The 18,136-nt window shown below is 48.5% G+C and overlaps 2 protein-coding genes across 2 annotated transcripts in view; both read left to right on the top strand.

The window, feature by feature from the left end:
• Nucleotides 1-5,453, top strand: part of NLRP1 (NLR family, pyrin domain containing 1) — a 54,426-nt gene extending 48,973 nt beyond the window's left edge. The window contains exons 16-18 of the mRNA XM_011994673.1: nt 1,666-1,807; nt 4,052-4,096; nt 4,497-5,453. Coding sequence (XP_011850063.1) covers nt 1,666-1,807; nt 4,052-4,096; nt 4,497-4,816 — 507 coding nt within the window. The 3' untranslated portion in view covers nt 4,817-5,453. The remainder of the gene's footprint in view (nt 1-1,665; nt 1,808-4,051; nt 4,097-4,496) is intronic.
• Nucleotides 1-18,136, top strand: part of LOC105549933 — a 25,425-nt gene that overhangs the window by 1,682 nt on the left and 5,607 nt on the right. The window contains exon 2 of the mRNA XM_011994672.1: nt 1,666-1,807. The gene's annotated coding sequence lies outside the window, so the exon portion shown is untranslated. The remainder of the gene's footprint in view (nt 1-1,665; nt 1,808-18,136) is intronic.

Below are 18,136 nucleotides of genomic sequence, written 5' to 3' on the forward strand. Positions count from 1 at the left end.
ACCTGGTTTACCTACATAAAGATGCCTCTGGCTGCTGGGTGAGAATGAATGATAAGCAGGCAAGAGTGAAAGCAGAGAGACAAGTCAAAAGGCCGTTATGGGCCAGGTGCAGTGGCTCAGTGGCTCACACCTGTAATCCCAGCACTTTGGGAGGCTGAGACGGGCGGATCACGAAGTCAGGAGATCAAGACCATCCTGGCTAACACAGTAAAACCCCGTCTACTAAAAATACATAAAAGTATCGGGGCATGGTGACAGGCGCCTGTAATCCCAGCTACTCGGGAGGGTGAGGCAGGAGAATTGCTTGAACCCAGGAGGCAGAGGTTGCAGTGAGCCAACATCGCCCCACTGCACTCCAGCATGGGCTACAAGAGCGAAACTCTGTCCAAAAAAAAAAGGCCAGACATGGTGGCTCATGCTTGTAATCCCAGCACTATGGGCGGTTGAGGTGGGCAGATCACCTGAGATCAGGAGTTCCAGACCAGCCTAGCCAAGATGACAAAACCCAGTCTCTACTAAAAATACAAAAATTAGCCAGGCGTGGTGGTGGGCACATGTAAACCCTGCTACTTGGGAAGCTGAGGCAGGAGAATTGCTTGAACCCAGGAGGCGGAGGTTGCAGTGAGCTGAGATCATGCCACTGCACTCCAACCTGGTCAACAGTGCAAGACCCTGTCTCAAAAAAAAAAAAAAGAAAAAGAAAAAAATGCTGTTGTGGTTGGGTATAGTGACTCACGCCTATATTCCAACACTTTGAGAGGCCATGGTGGGAGAATCGCTTGAGGCCAAGAGCTCAAGATGAGCCTGGGCCATGTAGGGAGACCTCATCTCTATGAAAAATGAAAAAATAAGATGGGTATGGTGGCGCACGCGTGTAGTCCCAGCTACTCAGGGGGCTGAGGCACTTGAGCCCAGGAGTTCAAGTCCAGCCTGGGCAACATGGAAAAACCCCATCTCTCTTAAAAAAAAAAAAAAGAAAAGAAAAGAAAAGAAAAAAAGACAAAAAAGAAAAAGGCTGTTGCAATACTGCAAGTTACAGTTGAAGGTCACTTGACGAGGAAGGTAGCGAGGGAGATGGAGAAAAGTGTATGAATTCAGGGTTGATTTTGAAGGTAAAGCCAACAGGACCTGCTGGATGGCCTGTGTAGGGAAGGAGTTAAGCATGATTCCGAGTTTGGAGCCTGCATGCTCAGTGGATGGTCCTGTCCTTTACTGAGTTTGGGGAAACTGGAAAGGGAGCATGTTTGGAAGACAGTGGGGAATCAAGAGTTCTGTCTTAGCTGGGATTTAGGAAAAGGGATGGATATAAATTTTTGTCAATTGAAAGTGGGTGGAGTTTGGGATCCATTGGGAACACAGGCTTTGGGCTGGAGAAATGAGGGTTTGAATTCAAGGTGGGGGAAGTGAAGGAAGAAGGACCTGGCTTAGGATTATGAGCACTACGTTTAAGGACGAGCCCTGACTTACCCTTGAGGTGCTCAGTTGTGTCGTCATCCTTCTGTGGAAAATTGGGAAAAGAGCAGTTTCTGAAGGTGGTAGTTGATTTCAGTACAGGGATCATTGGAGTATCCCTGTGGAACCAAGCAGAGCCAAGAAGATATCAGGTGGGGAATAACCTTCCATGCAAGATGAACAGGGTGGCAACTAAACTCTTTGCCTCTTCAGGAACTGGAGCTCTGCTATCGAAGCCCTGGAGAAGCCCAGCTGTTCTCGGAGTTCTACGTTGGCCACTTGGGATCAGGGATCAGGCTGCAAATGAAAGACAAGAAAGATGAGAGTCTGGTGTGGGAGGCCTTGGTGAAACCAGGTAAAACCAGGACAAGTCCAGAGAACTCAGAGGTGGGAAGAGAAAGAAAATCAATGAAGTAGCTGGGCACAGTGGCTCACACCTGTAATCCCAGAACTTTGGGAGGTTGGGGTGGGCAGATCACAAGGTCAGGAGTTCAAGATCAGCCTGGCCAATATGGTGAAACCCTGTCTCTACGAAAAATACAAAAATTAGCTGGACGTGGTAGCATGTGCCTGTAGTCCCAGCTACTCAGGAGGCTGAGGCAGAAGAATCGCTTGTACCCGGGAGGCGGAGGTTGCAGTGAGCCGAGATCGCTCCACTGCACTCCAACCTGGACAAAAAGGGAGACTCCGTTCCAAAAAAAAAAAGAAGAAGAAAGTCAGTGATAGAAAGTCTGTGTGTGGGGGATGGGGGGTGGTGCTGGGGGAGGGCGTGTGCATTATCACAATTTACTGATGAGAAGAAATAGCCCACAGGAGGTAGGAGGTAGGTGGCTTTCTCAGGTTACATAACAGTTGTTATCACTAGAATTTAAACCTGAGTCAATCTGACCCTCTAAAATGTATGCTGTCTTCCAGGTACAATGGTGTCTTCACAGTGCCCTTGAATTAACAGATGTCGACATCCACAAAGCTTTTCACTAAGTTTCTCATGGTAGTTTGGATGTAAGGTGGAAGAATAAGACCTAGATAGTCATATGGTTGTATGGGTTAAGCCGATTTGGCAATTTCAGATACTCTCCCTGTATCGCTCAGTGTTTTTGAGGTAGACAAGAGGAAATCAAATAATACATTTTCTGGGATAGAGAAAACGTATGGACTCTTAGTCTAGTACCAACACTCTAAGAACCCAAACCCTCCAAACGGTCTTTCTAGGACAACCATCCCTAGTCAGCTGTCAAAAAATGGTGAGTCTACCTCCTGAGCTGCAACAAGCTGGCTTCACAGTGTAGTGGAAAGAGGATGGGCTTTACTGAGTCCTGGCTTGGGTGCAAACACAGATGGAGAACTAACCAGCCCCAGCTTCAGACCTGGATTCAAATCCCACTCCAGCACTTACTTGCTGAGTGACCTTGGGAAAATTACTTAATTCATTTGAGTCCCTCGTCTGTAAAAAGAGGATCATAATGACTAATTTGTAGGAATGTTGGAAAGATTAAATAAAGCGATGTCTATACATTCCTCATGCAATAATCCTTAACAAATCGTAGCAATATTATCTTTTTGCTCATGTTAAGCCAATCTCTGCCTCTTACCAGTCTTAATTATGTCCCTTGGAACTCATAGAAAAAGTGTATCTCCTTCCCCATGAGAAAGCCATTTAGATTCTGGAAGACTGTGGTCATAGCCTTCCTGATGACTCTTGTTATACAAGTTACACATCTCAGCTCCTTCCATCGTTCCTCTGCTATTTTGGTTTGTAATTTCTTTGCCATCCAGTCACCTCCCTCAGCAGATGCTCCAGTGTGGGAATGAGTCAGAATTGACCCCTGGACTGTCCAGTCAGCAGAGAGGATGCGAAATACCCTCCTTTCTCCACCCACATGGATCCTGTGCTCCTGGTACCACAGCCTCAACTCCCTCCCCTGTGCCCACCTCCCTGAACTGTGAGATCACACTGAACTTGGAGCCTGCTCAGCCTCTCAGACCTTGTACATATGAGCTGCTGTGAACTTCCCCTTTCTCTCCTTTGCAAAGCAATTTTTAAGTCCCTTCATTTTTGTTGTTGTCTGTCTTTTCTGTTAAAATTCATTTGTTATTCGCATGTCCTAAGATTGCTTGATCTTGCTTCTAGATTCTGACATCCAATTCCAGAACATACACCTTTGGTTGGTGCCAGTCTAGAAGGCTAAACAAGAACAAGGAAGTAGATTTCTGCTCAGAACAAGGAGGTGCTAAATAGTTCAAGCTATCTAGCAAGGGGTTTGGTTAGTTCACCAGGGATACAGTTCAGGCCAACACGGGATTAAAACCAAGTCTGGGATGTTGTAGGAGAAATTGCTGTTGCTCATTTGGATGCCTTCTCTCTATTACTGTATGATCACAGCTTCTGGGCCTCAGTTTCCCCATATGCATAAAGAAGGGATTCACCTAGATAACCTCTAAGGACCTTTCCAGCTCTTACTCCAGATTCTACCAGAATTTGTCTGTGACTTTTTTCTAAATCGAAGAATCTCAGAAGTGAGTGGGAGCCTGGAGGTGTACTGTGTGTGTTAATAACTTAGCACTGTTTCAGATCATCTTCATCTCTGTGTTTGTCCAGGAGATCTCGCACCTGCAGCTACTCTGGTCCCTCCAGCCCCCATAGGTCAGTAACAACTCTCAGAGACCACAGGAGGCAGTGGCAGTTCTGGGGTACTGTCTGGTTCTTGGGGGAAGGGAAGAGAGAAAGGAAGGGACTCATCATTGCAGACCTCACAAGGGGTCAGGCCCTGGAGAGCGGTGCATGGTCCCTCCCCATACCCTTTTGTCCTATCCACAGAGACCCTAGAGCTCCTTATCTGACAGCCTCCAATGCGCCCAGCAGGAACTCCACTCCCGATCCCCACTCTGGCAGAATGCCAGGCTAGATGCTGGCATGAGGGAGGGCAGAAGTGCATTTCTGGAGGCAGAAGGAAGCGAGGGATGCAGAGAGGAGAGAGGAAAGGGCTGAAGATGGGGATTGGAGATGGAGGCTGTGGTTGGAGCCCTTCTTTGTTCATTGCCAGCATTACCTTCATCTCTGGATGCCCCGGGGTTGCTGCACTTTGTGGACCAGTATCGAGAGCAGCTGATAGCCCGAGTGACATCGGTGGAGGTTGTCTTGGACAAACTGTATGGACAGGTGCTGAGCCAGGAGCAGTATGAGAGGGTGCTGGCTGAGGACACCAGGCCCAGCCAGATGCGGAAGCTGTTCAGCTTGAGCCAGTCCTGGGACCGGAGGTGCAAAGATCAACTCTACCAAGCCCTGAAGGAGACCCATCCTCACCTCATTATGGAACTCTGGGAGAAGGGCAGCAAAAAGGGACTCCTGCCACTCAGCAGCTGAAGTATGAACACCAGCCCTGGAGTCCTGGCTTTGCCTGACCCTTCTTTGGGTCTCAGTTTCTTTCTCTGCAAACAAGTTGCCATCTGATTTGCCTTCCAGCACTAAAGTAATGGAACTCTGATGATGCCTTTGCTGGCCATTATGTGTCTATGCCAGGGATGCCACAGGGGGCCCCAGTCCAGGTGGCCTAACAGCATCTCAGGGAATGTCCATCTGGAGCTGGCAAGACCCCCACAGACCTCATAGAGCCTCGTCTGGTGGCCACAGCAGCCAAGCCTAGAGCCCTCTGGATCCCATCCAGAAGCAAGGAGGAATAGGAGGGACACGGAACCATCTGCCTCTGACCGTGTCACAGGGTGAGCCCCAAAACTGGGGTTCAGCATGGGAGACCACGTGGATTCTTGGCTTTGTACAGGAAGATCTACAAGAGCAAGCCGACACAGTAAAGTGGAGGGAAGTTTATTCAGAAAATACAGGCGTATTACAGCTCTTTGAGAATTTGCCTAGCAGGCTTTCCATTTTTACCAGAAAACCCCTATAAATTAAAATTTTTTTACTTCTATTTTTAAATTTAAGAATTAAAAAATACATAAAAAAGAAAAAGTGAAAATAAAGGAATAAAAAGTTGCATACTCCATTTAGTTTTCAGCTGTTATTGTGTCCAGCCAGCCCAGAAGCAGCCTCCGGGGAATTCCTGCAAGGGACTACTTCAAACCATACCAACATGGGGCTGGCTGGGATTCCAAAAAAAGCAGCACTAAATTCAGAGCAATCCGTCCAAAGCACTGAATAGGGACACTGACACAGAGAGTGGGGTGCAGTGTATCTCTGAGACTAACAGCAAGAGAAAAGGGATTCTACCTACATATCCCTGCAGCAAGAGGGTCAGGTATGCAGTTTGTGGGAGGGTTTAAGGAATCTGGCTCAGGGCTGCAACCAGTTTCCTTCAGTGTTTTTGACAACAACCGAGATACCTTTTTCAGCGCCTCAGAATGTTCAAGGCCTCGGTTTGGGTTCCAGCCTGCTGGGAAGAACCTGCAGCTGGCTGGGTCACAGAGCAGTCAAGTCACTCTGTGATTTTCAGTCAGGTCACAGAAAGAAAGCATGGGTGAAGGGACGTGGGGGATCCGATCTACCTTCTGGACAGATTGACTTTTTTGCTTATATCACATTGGAAACATGTTCAACAAATGTGGCTGACTGTGAGAATCTTCCTCTGGAGATGACACTGTTCCTGAACTTTTGTATCCCAGCTCTTGTAATGGAAGTGGAGTCTAGCAGGACACCTACACTTTGAGAAAAATGTTCTTTACCTAAGATCCAGGGTCTGTTCTCTGGTCTCAGGTAGGATAAGCCTATGGAGGAAGCATAAACAAGGCTGGGAACGGTGGCTCACACCTGTAATCCCAACACTGTGGGAGGCCAAGGCAGGTGGATCACCTGAGGTCAGGAGATTGCGACCATCCTGGCTAACATGGTGAAACCCTGTCTCTACTAAAAATAAAAAAATAAAATTAGCCAGGTGTGGTGGTGGGCACCTGGAGTCCCAGCTACTCGGGAGGCTGAGGCAGGAGAATGGCATGAACCCGGAAGGTGGAGCTTGCAGTGAGCTGAGATCGTGCCACTGCACTCCAGCCTGGGCAACAGAGCGAGACTCCATTGGAAGGAAGGAAGGAAGTCTACACCAGCCATTGGAAGGAAGGAAGGAAGGAAAGAAGGAAAGGAAGAAAGGAAGGAAGGAAGTGAGGGAGGGAGGGAAAGAGAAGGAAAGAAGGAAGGAAGGAAGGAGGGAGGGAGGGAGGGAGGGAGGGAAAGAGAAGGAAGGAAGGAAGGAAAGAAGGAAAGGAAGAAAGGAAGGAAGGAAGTGAGGGAGGGAGGGAAAGAGAAGGAAAGAAGGAAGGAAGGAAGGAGGGAGGGAGGGAGGGAAAGAGAAGGAAGGAAGGAAGGAAGGAGAAGGAAAGGAAGGAAGGAAGGAAGGAACCTAGTTTACACCAAGACTCTGGCTTTCCACTTCCAAAAACAAGGAAGCTATGCATAATGAACTTGCTGATTTGAACGAATTTCAGATCAGCTGCCTGGGTCAGCAGTTTTCTGCTAAATGTGGCAGGTGTACAACTTGCAAACTTGCATCTGAATTCGATGTCATCAACTCTCTCAAGAGAGAAAAAAAATGCCCTATTTGTTTTAGACCTTCTTTCTTCTCCAAATAGCCAAGGCCCCTCATAGGAGTCCCTCAGAAGCATGGGGTAGGGGGGTTCTCTTAGGACTAAACTATTTGCTTCTATTGCCTTGCACTGCGCATCACATTGCACAGCATAGTGCAATTAATCCATTCTCAAGATAAAACCCTGGATCTCTCTAGAGGAAGCTCTGGTCCTCTTCTCTGATCAGAAGGTTGCAGGTGGAGTCTGGTAGCTCAGGGCCTTCCCAAGGAACCGTCCTACAAGTGTTAGCTCCCAGCTGGAGGTGCAATAATTGTTATTGAGCAAGGGAGTCCCCACTTTCCACGCTCCCCAATCCTACTACCCACCTATCAAAGGGGCCACAGAGGGTGAGGTTACCCCCAAGGACTCCAGAATAACTCCTCCTGAAAGGCTAGTCCCACCTCAAACATCTTGTTCCAGGCGGACCAAAAAAAACACATTGAGTGATCCAGGGACATGTCAACTAAAGAAAAAAAAAAATCAAGCTTTTAAATAATTAAAGCTAGTTTATTCAGAAGTCTTGCTGAAGACTATAAACTGAGGCCTTAAAGTTCAGGAGTGGTTGTCAGTTGCTCCAAAGCAGTGTCTCAGCCCACTACTCATATGCAAGTGGTGGGGTTCAGTACCTGCAAAATCACATCAGAGTGACCAGGGTGTGGGTGTACAGTACATCAGTGATCACCAAAGTACATGTGGTTATTGACTGCGGAAGTGATGCAGGAATTTTCTCTGTCATTTTGCCCGCCAACCTCCTACTCCCCAAAGCCTCCCACCCCCACCTTCCCACCTAGGCCTTGTTGGGCCAGGATACCTGCCACTGGTGGTATCCCACCCATTCAGCCTGCCCAGGCTGAGTCTGGCTTGCATACTGGCTCAGCCCACCTGTATTACAGCTTGTACCTGAGTTTGGCGGTTCCAGAACTCTTGTCTTGCATCCAAGAAGAATATGCTGACAGTTGAAGGGTGAGAATGGATGGAGAAGAACTTGATCGACTGATGAAACAGCTCTTGGTGGAGAAGGGATGCAGGGTGCGGTGGGGTGGTTCCCCACCCCTGCAGTGGGGTGGTTTTTTCTTCTCTCAGTGTGGCTGGGTCCAGGGCTTTTTATGGACTCAGAATGGGGAGTGCCTGCTGATTGGTTTGTGAGTATGCAAAAAAGGTTAAAGTGAAGACATCACTGAAAGGTGGGCACGACAGTGTAGAAAACCAATTAGGAAAGGTGAAGGGTAAGACAGGTGAAGGGTGGGGATCAATCAGAGGAAAGATTCTCAGTCTGGTCTGAGGATTTAACTTGTAGCTTCATTTTCAGGCTTTAAACTGTCTTCTGCTTGGAGGTGGGGTTTCACCAGGGACCCACCCCTATCTGCCTAGGCATTTGACTGCCTCATGTCACTATCAGAAGCATAATCACTAACCCTGCCAGATGTTATTTTTATTTATTTATTGAGACAAGGTCTTACTCTGTCACCCAGGATGGAGTGCAATAGGAGAATCACAGCTCACTGCAGCCTCAACCTCCTGGGCTCGGGTGACCTGCTTGCCTCAGACTCCTGAATGGCTGGTAATAGCAGCAGGAGGCAGTAAAATGCCTAGGCAGATAGGGACAGGCCCCCAGTGAAACCCCACCTTTAAGCCAAAGACAGTTTAAAGGCTAGCAACAAGTCCCAGGTAAATCCTTGGACTGGATTGAGAACCTCCCCTCCTGTTTGGGACACCTTCCTCTGACTGATCCTCACCCTTCACCTATTTTCCATACACCTACCCTTCCTTAATTGGTTTTTTTACACTATCATGCCCACCTTTGAGTGGTGGTTTTGTTTTAGCCTTTATTGCTTACTCACAAACCAATGAGAGTGCACTCCCCATTCTGAGCCCATAAAAGCCCTGGACCCAACCACATTAAGAAAGAGACCACCCAGCTTCAGGTGGGGGACCACCCTCACATCATCTTCAGCTGAGAGCTGTTTTGTCACTCAATAAAATTCTTCTCTGCCGTCCTCACCCTTCGATTGTCACCATAACCTCATTCTTCTTGGAGGTGGGACAACAACCTGTAACCCACCGAACAGAGGGGGCAAAAGGAGCTATAAGCTGTAGCCCTCCAGTCCTCCACCAGCACCAGGCGGCCATCCCATGCAACGGGAAGTGGCGGTGGGGATGGGCCAGCCTGGGAGGCATGGGCTGGAGTGGGACGATGGGAACAAACAAACAGAGACCCCACCATTCACAGAAATTTCCAACTGGCAAAGCAGGGTTGAGAAAAATCTTGCATCACTGGGACTACAGGTACATGCCGCCACACCCAGTTCGTTCTTGCATTTTTAGTAGAGATGGGGTTTCACCACGTTGCCCAGGCTGGTCTGAGCCCAGCTCAGCCTCCCAAAGTGCTAGGATTACAGGCATGAGCCACTGAGCTTGGCCCAGATGTTATTTTATATGTAGAAAAAGAGAAGGTTAGGAGCATTTATCTTTCAACGAATACAGGCAAGAGTCAGGCAAGAGTCTTGCCCCAACCACAAGGTTGGGGGCCCTGTGCTCTATCCTGTTTCATTATCAAAGCATCTTTCCGGAGAGCAGCAGACGTTACAGAGTCAGGGACTTAGTGAAATTATTCTGGCAAACAGAAATGAGCAAACATGGCTTCTCATGTTTGCTACTTTGTCTCACAGACATCTGCCCAAATGACAAAACACTTGAGTGCACAAAATAGGATGTAGCAACAGCCCCCAAATAAAGTTAAGAAAAATACCCCCGTGCAAACTGCACCTTATTCTGGTGATGGCAGCTGTCAGTCATTGATTCTTCTTTTCTCTTGGGAAAACAGACAACAAAAGACAGAGAGGTACAGAAACAGAGACCTAGATGGACTAGAGGGTGTTTTCTCAAATCACCAGGTGACAAAGTAGTGAACGCCCCCAAACCCAAACCAGGGAAGTCCAGTGCCTCACCTATTTTCTTTCTTTTTTTTTTTTTTTTTTTTGAGACGGAGTCTCGCTCTGTCGCCCAGGCTGGAGTGCAGTGCCCGGATCTCAGCTTACTGCAAGCTCCGCCTCCCGGGTTTACGCCATTCTCCTGCCTCAGCCTCCCGAGTAGCTGGGACTACAAGCGCCCGCCACCTCGCCCGGCTAGTTTTTTGTATTTTTTTAGTAGAGACGGGGTTTCACCGCATTAGCCAGGATGATCTCGATCTCCTGACCTCGTGATCCGCCCGTCTCAGCCTCCCAAAGTGCTGGGATTACAGGCTTGAGCCACCGCGCCCGGCCTGCCTCACCTATTTTCATTCCCACCCACCCATCCAGGCCTCTTGACCCTCCTAGAGGCCTTGGTGAGCTGAAAGTTTGAGTTCAAGAACACATCAGAGGCTGGTCATAGTGGCTCACGCCTGTAATCCCAGCACTGTGGGAGGCCAAGGTGGGTGGATCACTTCAGGTCAGGAGTTGAAGACCAGCCTGGCCAACATGGCAAAACCCTGTCTCTACTAAAAATGCAAAACTCAGCCAAGTCTTGTGGCACGGGCCTGTAATCTCAGCTATTTGGGAGGCTGAGGCAGGAGAATCACTTGAACTCGGGAGGTGGAGGTTGCAATGAGTCAAGATTGCACCATTGCACTCCAGCCTGGGTGACAGAGAGAGACTCACTCTCAAAAAAAAAAGAAAAGAAAAAAAAAGGAAGGCATCAGATGGCCCTGTGGAGTGGCTCACGCCTGTAATCCCAGCACTTTGGGAAGCTAAGGTGGAGGATCGCCTCAGCCCAGGAGTTCAAGACCAGCCTGGGCAACATACCAAGACCCTATCTTTATGAGACGTTAAATTTTTTTATTTACAAAATTAAAAAAAAAAAATTTAAACGGCATCAGGTGACAAGGGAGAGGACAGCTAGGGGCCAGGTGGCCCCCGCGTCGCAGGATAGGTCCAGGCCGCCTGGGCCTCCCATGCCCTCTCACAGCAGCTCCAGCCGCGACCTCATGCGGCCCCGCAGGGCGCGTAGCCCCGGGTGGCGCCACCTGTGAAGCTTTCTCGCCGGTAACGCAGGAGGCCAACTCGCGACCTTCGCGAACTAAGCCCAGGGTAGTTGGGGCAGAAGCCTTGGCCCGAGTGCGGGGGCGCAGGATGGGCTCGGCGGACTCGCGTGCGCGCAGCGTGCGGGGCACAAGGGGGCGCGCAGGAACGGAGAGACACAGGGCACCGACGCGAGGAGGGACTCCGCCACCCGCTAAGCCGCGCAAGCCCCACGTGTCCCGCCCCCTTCTGCAGAGCTCCCCCTCCCTCATCCCAGCAGGTCCTCACGTTAGTTGCCAGAAGCCTAGGAAATGTATTCCTAAATCCGGAGCCGTCTCCATGGCAGCAAGCCCCGAAGTGCAGCCCGTCTTGGAGTAGGAGAAAGGCCAGACACAAACAAGTGCGTGGGGGTGGGGGAGACACAGATGCATGTCCGCTTTGGATCCAGATTCTCTTTTTTTTTTTTTTTTTTTTTTTTTTTTTTGAGACGGAGTCTCGCTCTGTCGCCCAGGCTGGAAGGCTGGAGTGCAGTGGCGCAATCTCGGCTCACTGCAACCTCCACCTCCCGGGTTCAAGCGATTCTCCTGCCTCAGCCTCCCGAGTAGATGGGATTACAGGCACCCACCACCACTCCCGGCTAAATTTTTGTATTTTTAGTAGAGACAGGGTTTCACCATGTTGGCCAGGCTGGTCTCGAACTCCTGGCCTCAAGTGATCCGCCCGCCTTGGCCTCCTAAGGTGCTGGAACTACAAGCGTGAGTCACCGTGCCGGGCCTGGATCCGGATTCTGATAGCAACAGCTAGAATTCGAGAGACAGGCAGTGAGCTGGGAATCAAATGATTGACTCTACCACCCATTAAATGTGTGATCTTGAAAAAGGTTTTCAGATGTGTAAGAAGGGAATAGTAAAGCTGGCGTCAAACGGTTGTTTGATTAGGTGTGCTCATGAGTGGGAAGTTGTTCTGGGCGAGCTGGTACACAACGCTAGGCAGGCAGTAAATCTTAGCTTCTTTGGGCCTGAGGCTGTTGTAGCTGCCAGTGATAACAGAAGCCACAGAGTATCTGCTTTCAAGCAATTTATATTCCAGTGGCAAGGAGATACGATATACGCACCCACGTCTATAATCCCACCTCTTTGGGAGGCGAAGATCTGAAGATTGATTAAGAACAGCCTGGGCGACATAGCAAGACCCTGTCTCAAAAATATATATATATATTTTTCACGCCTGTGATTCCAGCACTTTGGAAGGTCGAGGCTGATGGATCTCCTGAGGTTAAGAGTTCAAGACCAGCCTGGCCAACATGGTGAAACTCCGTCTCTACAAAAATACAAAAATTAGCCGGGCATGATGGCGGGTGCCTGTAATCCCAGCTACTCGGGAGGCTGAGGCAGGAGAATCACTGGTACGTGGGAGGCAGAGGTTGCAGTGAGCCAAGATCGTGCCATTGCCCTCCAGCCTGGGCAACAGAGCGAGACTCCATCCCCCCCAAAAAAAAAAAAAAGTTTTTTAATTAGCCAGGTGTTGTGGCACATGCCTGTATTCCCAGATACTCTGGAGGCTGAGGCAGGAGGATCCCTTGAGCCCAGGCTCCAGTGAGCCATAATCATGCCACTGCATTCCAGCCATGGTGACAGAGCAAGATCCCGTCTCTAAATAAAAATAATTGTCAGGGTGCTTGCCTATAATCCTAGCACTTTGGGAGACTGAGGCCAGGGAATTGCTTGAGTCCAGGAGTTTGAGACCAGCCTGGGCAACATAGTGAGACCTTGTCTCTGTTTTAAAAAAGAAGAAGAATAGAAGAAAGATCTTTTTGAATAGAGACACATGGCGACTTCCTGAGAATGGACATGATGGTCGAACAACACATGGAGATGATGGGAATGAGAAGTGCAGGGCAGCAGGGATCATTCTCAACAATGGTGGAAAATTGGAGTCTTCCAGGATCATTGTGTTCAGACTAATCCATCCTACATGAGGTTTTCTTTCTCTTTAAAGTGGGCCACTTGGAACAGGGAGATGTCCACATGACCCCTGTCAAAGAATGTATTCAAGAATCATGGATTTGGCTGGGCGAGGTGGCTTACGCCTGTAATCTCAACACTTTGGGAGGCTGAGGCAGATGGATCACCTAAAGTCAGGAGTTTGAGACCAGCCTGGTCAACATGGCAAAACCTTGTCTCTACTAAAAATACAAACAAAATTAGCTGGGCGTGGTGGCTCATGCAGTGACCTGAGATTGCACCACTGTACTCCAGCGTAGGCAACAAGAGTGAGACTCCATCTCAAAAAAAAAAAAAAAAAAAGAATCATGGAATGCTTCCACCAGGCACTCTGATGGATGGTGGGAGCCCTGGGCTGAGCTCAGTACATACCTTTCCTGAAGGAATCACTCTGGAGGAGTAGGATTTGCCAGGTGCTGGAACCTGATGGAGGCCATGAGCAATACTTGTCTCAATGGTGGGATAACTACGGATTTAAACTTTGAGCCATGCACACACGCTGGTCCAGGCCCCAGTCCTGGAGCAAGAAGGAAGCAGGGGAAGCAGGGGAAGGAAAATGGTCCTCTGGAACCTGTGATCACCTGTGTTGTGTCAGGCTGTATGATTGCGGGACCCGTGAGTGAGTGCTACTCGCAGGTTAGCCCCAGGCAGGTAGGAATGAGAAGGAGGAGAACAGGAGGAGAAGAGGAATGGCCGGACAGGAGCATGACTGCTGGAGAGAACTTGAAGAGAAGGCTGGCAGTAGTATGGATGCTGTGCTATTGGTCAGGAGTCCTGTGGTGTTCTTGGTTTCCTAGCAACTGCTGTTAAGCAAGTAGTTGCTAGGCAATGTGGGGCCATCCCGGCGGTTAGGTAAGGACCTTTGTCTGCGTGGGCACCAATCAGACCATCACAGAGTATTGTTAATCCTGAAAATGGCCACTGGGTCCATTACTTAGACTTTTTTCGTCTGTTAATTGCCTTCGTTGCACAGAAACTAATATAACCATGGTGTACAAGTTCTGGTCAAATGAGAAAGAAGTCACCCCATGATCTCATTATCCAAACAATACAAAAATTCTGTCTTTCCTCTTTCCATTCCAGTCTTTCTCTGCAGGAACACTTTTTCATCTTGTTATCATCCTAGTACATGGGGTTTTAAATCTTGTTGTTTTTTTTTTTTTTTTGACTTTGATTTGGATCATCACAAGCATCCCTCAAGCTACTTAAGAGTTTTCAGGATAATCTTCCCCTGATGACTGCATGACTCCTTGCAGTAGATATATCATTTAATTAACTATTCTCCTCTTGTTCTGACATTGAGTTTGCTTCCGATTTTTTGCCACGATAAGCAGTACTGCGATACACGTCTTTCTGCAGAGAGCTTTTCTTTATCCTTTAGATCACTGTCTTGAAGTCAATACTAAGGGATAGGATGATTGTATCAAAGGACATCAATAGTCTCATGACTTTTTATATTTTGCAATAGCTTCCCTCATGCTGGATGCAGTGGCTCAAGCCTGTAATTCTCACACTTTAAGAGGCTAAGAAGGAGGATCACTTGAGGCCAGGAGTTCAAGGCCAATCTAGGCAACATAGCAAGACTCTGTCTCTACAAAACAAATTTATTTTATTTTTTATCTTTCTTTTGAGACAGCGTCTTGCTTGGTCACCCAGGCTGGAGTGCAGTGGTGCAATCTCAGCTCACTACAACCTCTGCCTCCTAGGTTCAAGTGATTCTCCTGCCTCAGCCATCTGAGTAGCTGGGATTACAGGTGCACACCACCATACCCAGCTAATATATATATTTTTTTTTTCTGAGACCGAGTCTCACTCTGTCCCCCAGGCTGGAGTGCAATGGCACGATGTCAGCTCACCACAACCTCTGCCTCCATGGTTCAAGCAATTCTCCTGCCTCAGCCTCCTGAGTAGCTAGGATTACAGGCGTGCGCCACCATGCCTGGCTAATTTTTGTATTTTTAGTAGAGATGGGGTTTCAATCTTTTCGGCCAGGCTGGTCTCGAACTCTTGACCTTGTGATCTGCTCACCTCAGCCTCCCAAAGTGCTGGGATTACAGATGTGAGCCACTGTGCCCGCCCGCTGGCTAATTTTTTTCTTTTTCTTTTTTTTTTTTTTTTTGAGACAGAGTCTCGCTTTGTCGCCCAGGCTGGGGTGTGGTGGTGCAATCTCAGCTCACTGCAACCTCTGCCTCCCAGGTTCAAGCAATTCTCTTGCCTCAGCCTCCTGAGTTTCCAGTAGCTGGGACTACAGGCATGTGCCACCATGCCTGGCTAATTTTTTGTATCTTTAATATAGACGGGGTTTCACCGTGTTAGCCAGGATGGTCTCGATCTCCTGACCTTGTGATCCACCAACCTCAGCCTCCCCGTGGGATTATAGGCGTGAGCCAACACGCCCAGCCAATTTTTGTATTTTTAGTAGAGACAGGGTTTCACCATGTTTCCCAGGCTCGTCTGGAACTCCTGGACTCAAGCAATCTGCCCGCCTCGGCCTCCTGAAGTGTTGGGGTTACAAGCGTGAGCCACCATGCCTGGCTGAATTTCTTGATTCTTTAATGGCTGGTTTTTGTTTTCTTTTGATTTTAGAAGGCCTTAATTTGAAGATCTTTAATTTAATTTAATTTATTTGAAGACTGTTTGAGGGAGAACAAAATGTCCTCACGGTTATTTTTTCCTTACTTTAGTTGAATATATCTGTAATATAATTTATGATTATAACCATTTTTAAGTGTAAGCACATTCACCTCGACGTGCTACGATCACCACTGTCCATCTCCAGAACTTTCTCATCTTCCTTAATTGAAATTCTGTACCCATTAAATAATAATTCCCCATTCCTGCCTCCTTTCAGCCCCTGGAAACCACTATTCTGCTTTCTGTCTCTTTAAATTTGACTGCTCTAGAAACCTTGTATAAGTGGAATCATACAATCATTGTCTTTTTGCGCTTGCTGCTTTCATTTATCACAAAGTGTTCAAAGTTCATCCATGGCATTGCATGTGTCAGAATTTCCTTTTTATTTATTTATTTATTTATTATTTTTTAATTTTAATTTTTTTTTTTTTTGAGATGGAGTTTCGCTCCTGTTGCCCAGTCTGGAGTGCAGTGGTGCAGTCTCAGCTCACTGCAACCTCCATCACCTGGGTTCAAGCCATTCTCCTGCCTCAGCCTCCCAAGTAGCTGGGATTACAAGTGTCCACCATCATGCCTAGCTAATTTTGTGTGTGTGTGTGTGTGTGTGTGTGTGTGTGTGTGTGTGTTTTTAGTAGAGACGGGGTTTCACCATGTTGGCCAGGCTGGTCTCAAACTCCTGACCTCAGGTGATCTCTCGCCTCGGCTTCCCAAAGTGCTGGGATTACAGGCATGAGCCACTGCACCTGGCCAGAATTTCCTTCCTTTTAAGGTAGGAAAACATCCCATTGTGTGTCTATGCCACATTTTGGTTATCTATTCATCTGTTGATGGACACGTGTGTTGTGTCCACGTTTTGGCTATTGTGAATAGTGCTGCCGTGAACGTAGCTGTACAGATGTCTCTTTGAAACCTTGTTTTCAACTCTTTTGGGTATACATCTAGCAGGGAAATTGCTGGATTATCCTCACAGTTCTTAACCATTTAGTGTGGGTCAGCTTCTGGGTGGATAGAGGAATGGAAGGAGGAGAAGAATGATGTTGCTGAATTGGCTGTTTGACAATTTTTTTTTTTTTTTTTTTTTTGAGACAGAGTTTTGTTCTTGTTGCCCAGACTGGAGTGCAATGGTACAATCTCGGCTCACTGCAACCTCCACCTCTTAAATTCCAGCAATTCTCCTGCCTTAGCCTCCTGGGTAACTGGGATTACAGGCACCCACTCCCACGCCCGGCTAATTTTGTATTTTTAGTAGAGACGGGGTTTCACCATGTTGGTCGGGCTGGTCTCGAACTCCTGACCTCAGGCAATCCACCCACATCAGCCTCCCAAAGTGCTGGGATTACAGGTGTGAGCCACCGTGCCTGACCCTGTTTGATGATTCTTGTTCTATAGGGGCAGCACAAAGAGAAGAGGACAGAGCACAAGCAACCAAATCTGTTCTCTCTGAGGAAGATCATATGCAGAGAGCAGAGGTCTGTGTGTGTGAAAGAAAACGGGGAAGAGGATGAAAATGTCCAGAGTGGTGAGTTCTGCTGGGCCCTGGAATGCAGCTGAGGTGCTGGAAGCGCTGAGTTCTCTCTAGTGGGAGAAAACACACCGTGGAAAGCTAAACATCTGATGCAGAACCACAGCACTGAGCAGGAAGAAGCCATCCGTGCCCAGCTAGCCTAAACTAGACCTGCGGTAGGCTGTGAGTAGGACCAGCTTCCTGGAGGTGCAGCCTGTGCAATGGCAGTAGGCCCCCATGCTTGGGGTTTAATGCGTGGCAGTCACTGCCTTGAAATTCTTAATAATTGTATCTTTGAATGTGTGCTTTGTAAGTGAAGTCTGATGGGACCTGGAGTGTGCATAGGGGCAGGAAGGGAGATAGGGAGGCTTGGAGCCACAGCTCATGTGGAATCCCACCTGCCAGATGACACCTCACAGCCCCCAGACAGGTTCTTGACTTCCCGCTGTCTGCCCCATGGAGCCCCAGGCTTTACTCAGCCTCCCCTTCTCTGCCTTGCTCAGCAATCACTGCTACCCCTATCCCCAGCAGGGGACTGGGTGGAGCACAGGGATGGTCAGCATTGGGTGTGAGCTCCCAGAAGCCTCTCAGGGTGGGGCAGGCAGCTGACCCTGCACTGGGCTAGAAGTACCACAGCACCTTCAGCAGGTGACTAGGCCTATCCAGGCACATCCTGGTGTAGAGGTTGCAGTACACTTGGAGGTTTCCCATCAGCGGTGGGTTTGGGTAGTGGACCTGTGGAAAGGGGAGATTCCTGGCTTGACTTCCCTTCTCCTAGCCAGCGCATGCACAGAAATTAGAAATTGGCAGGAGAGAAATTCAGCAGCCAGTTTCAAAGCAACCATGGTTTCCAGGATAACAAACAGCTCTAGCCCAGGCAGCAGAGATTCCTGCAAGGTCCTTCTCTCCCACCCACCCATGGACACATACATCCCACCACCACCGCCACCACCACCACCACCGCCACCACCACCGCC

Source organism: Mandrillus leucophaeus, unplaced genomic scaffold (assembly GCF_000951045.1).
Source record: "Mandrillus leucophaeus isolate KB7577 unplaced genomic scaffold, Mleu.le_1.0 Scaffold46, whole genome shotgun sequence".
Classification (NCBI taxonomy): Eukaryota; Metazoa; Chordata; class Mammalia; order Primates; family Cercopithecidae; genus Mandrillus; species Mandrillus leucophaeus.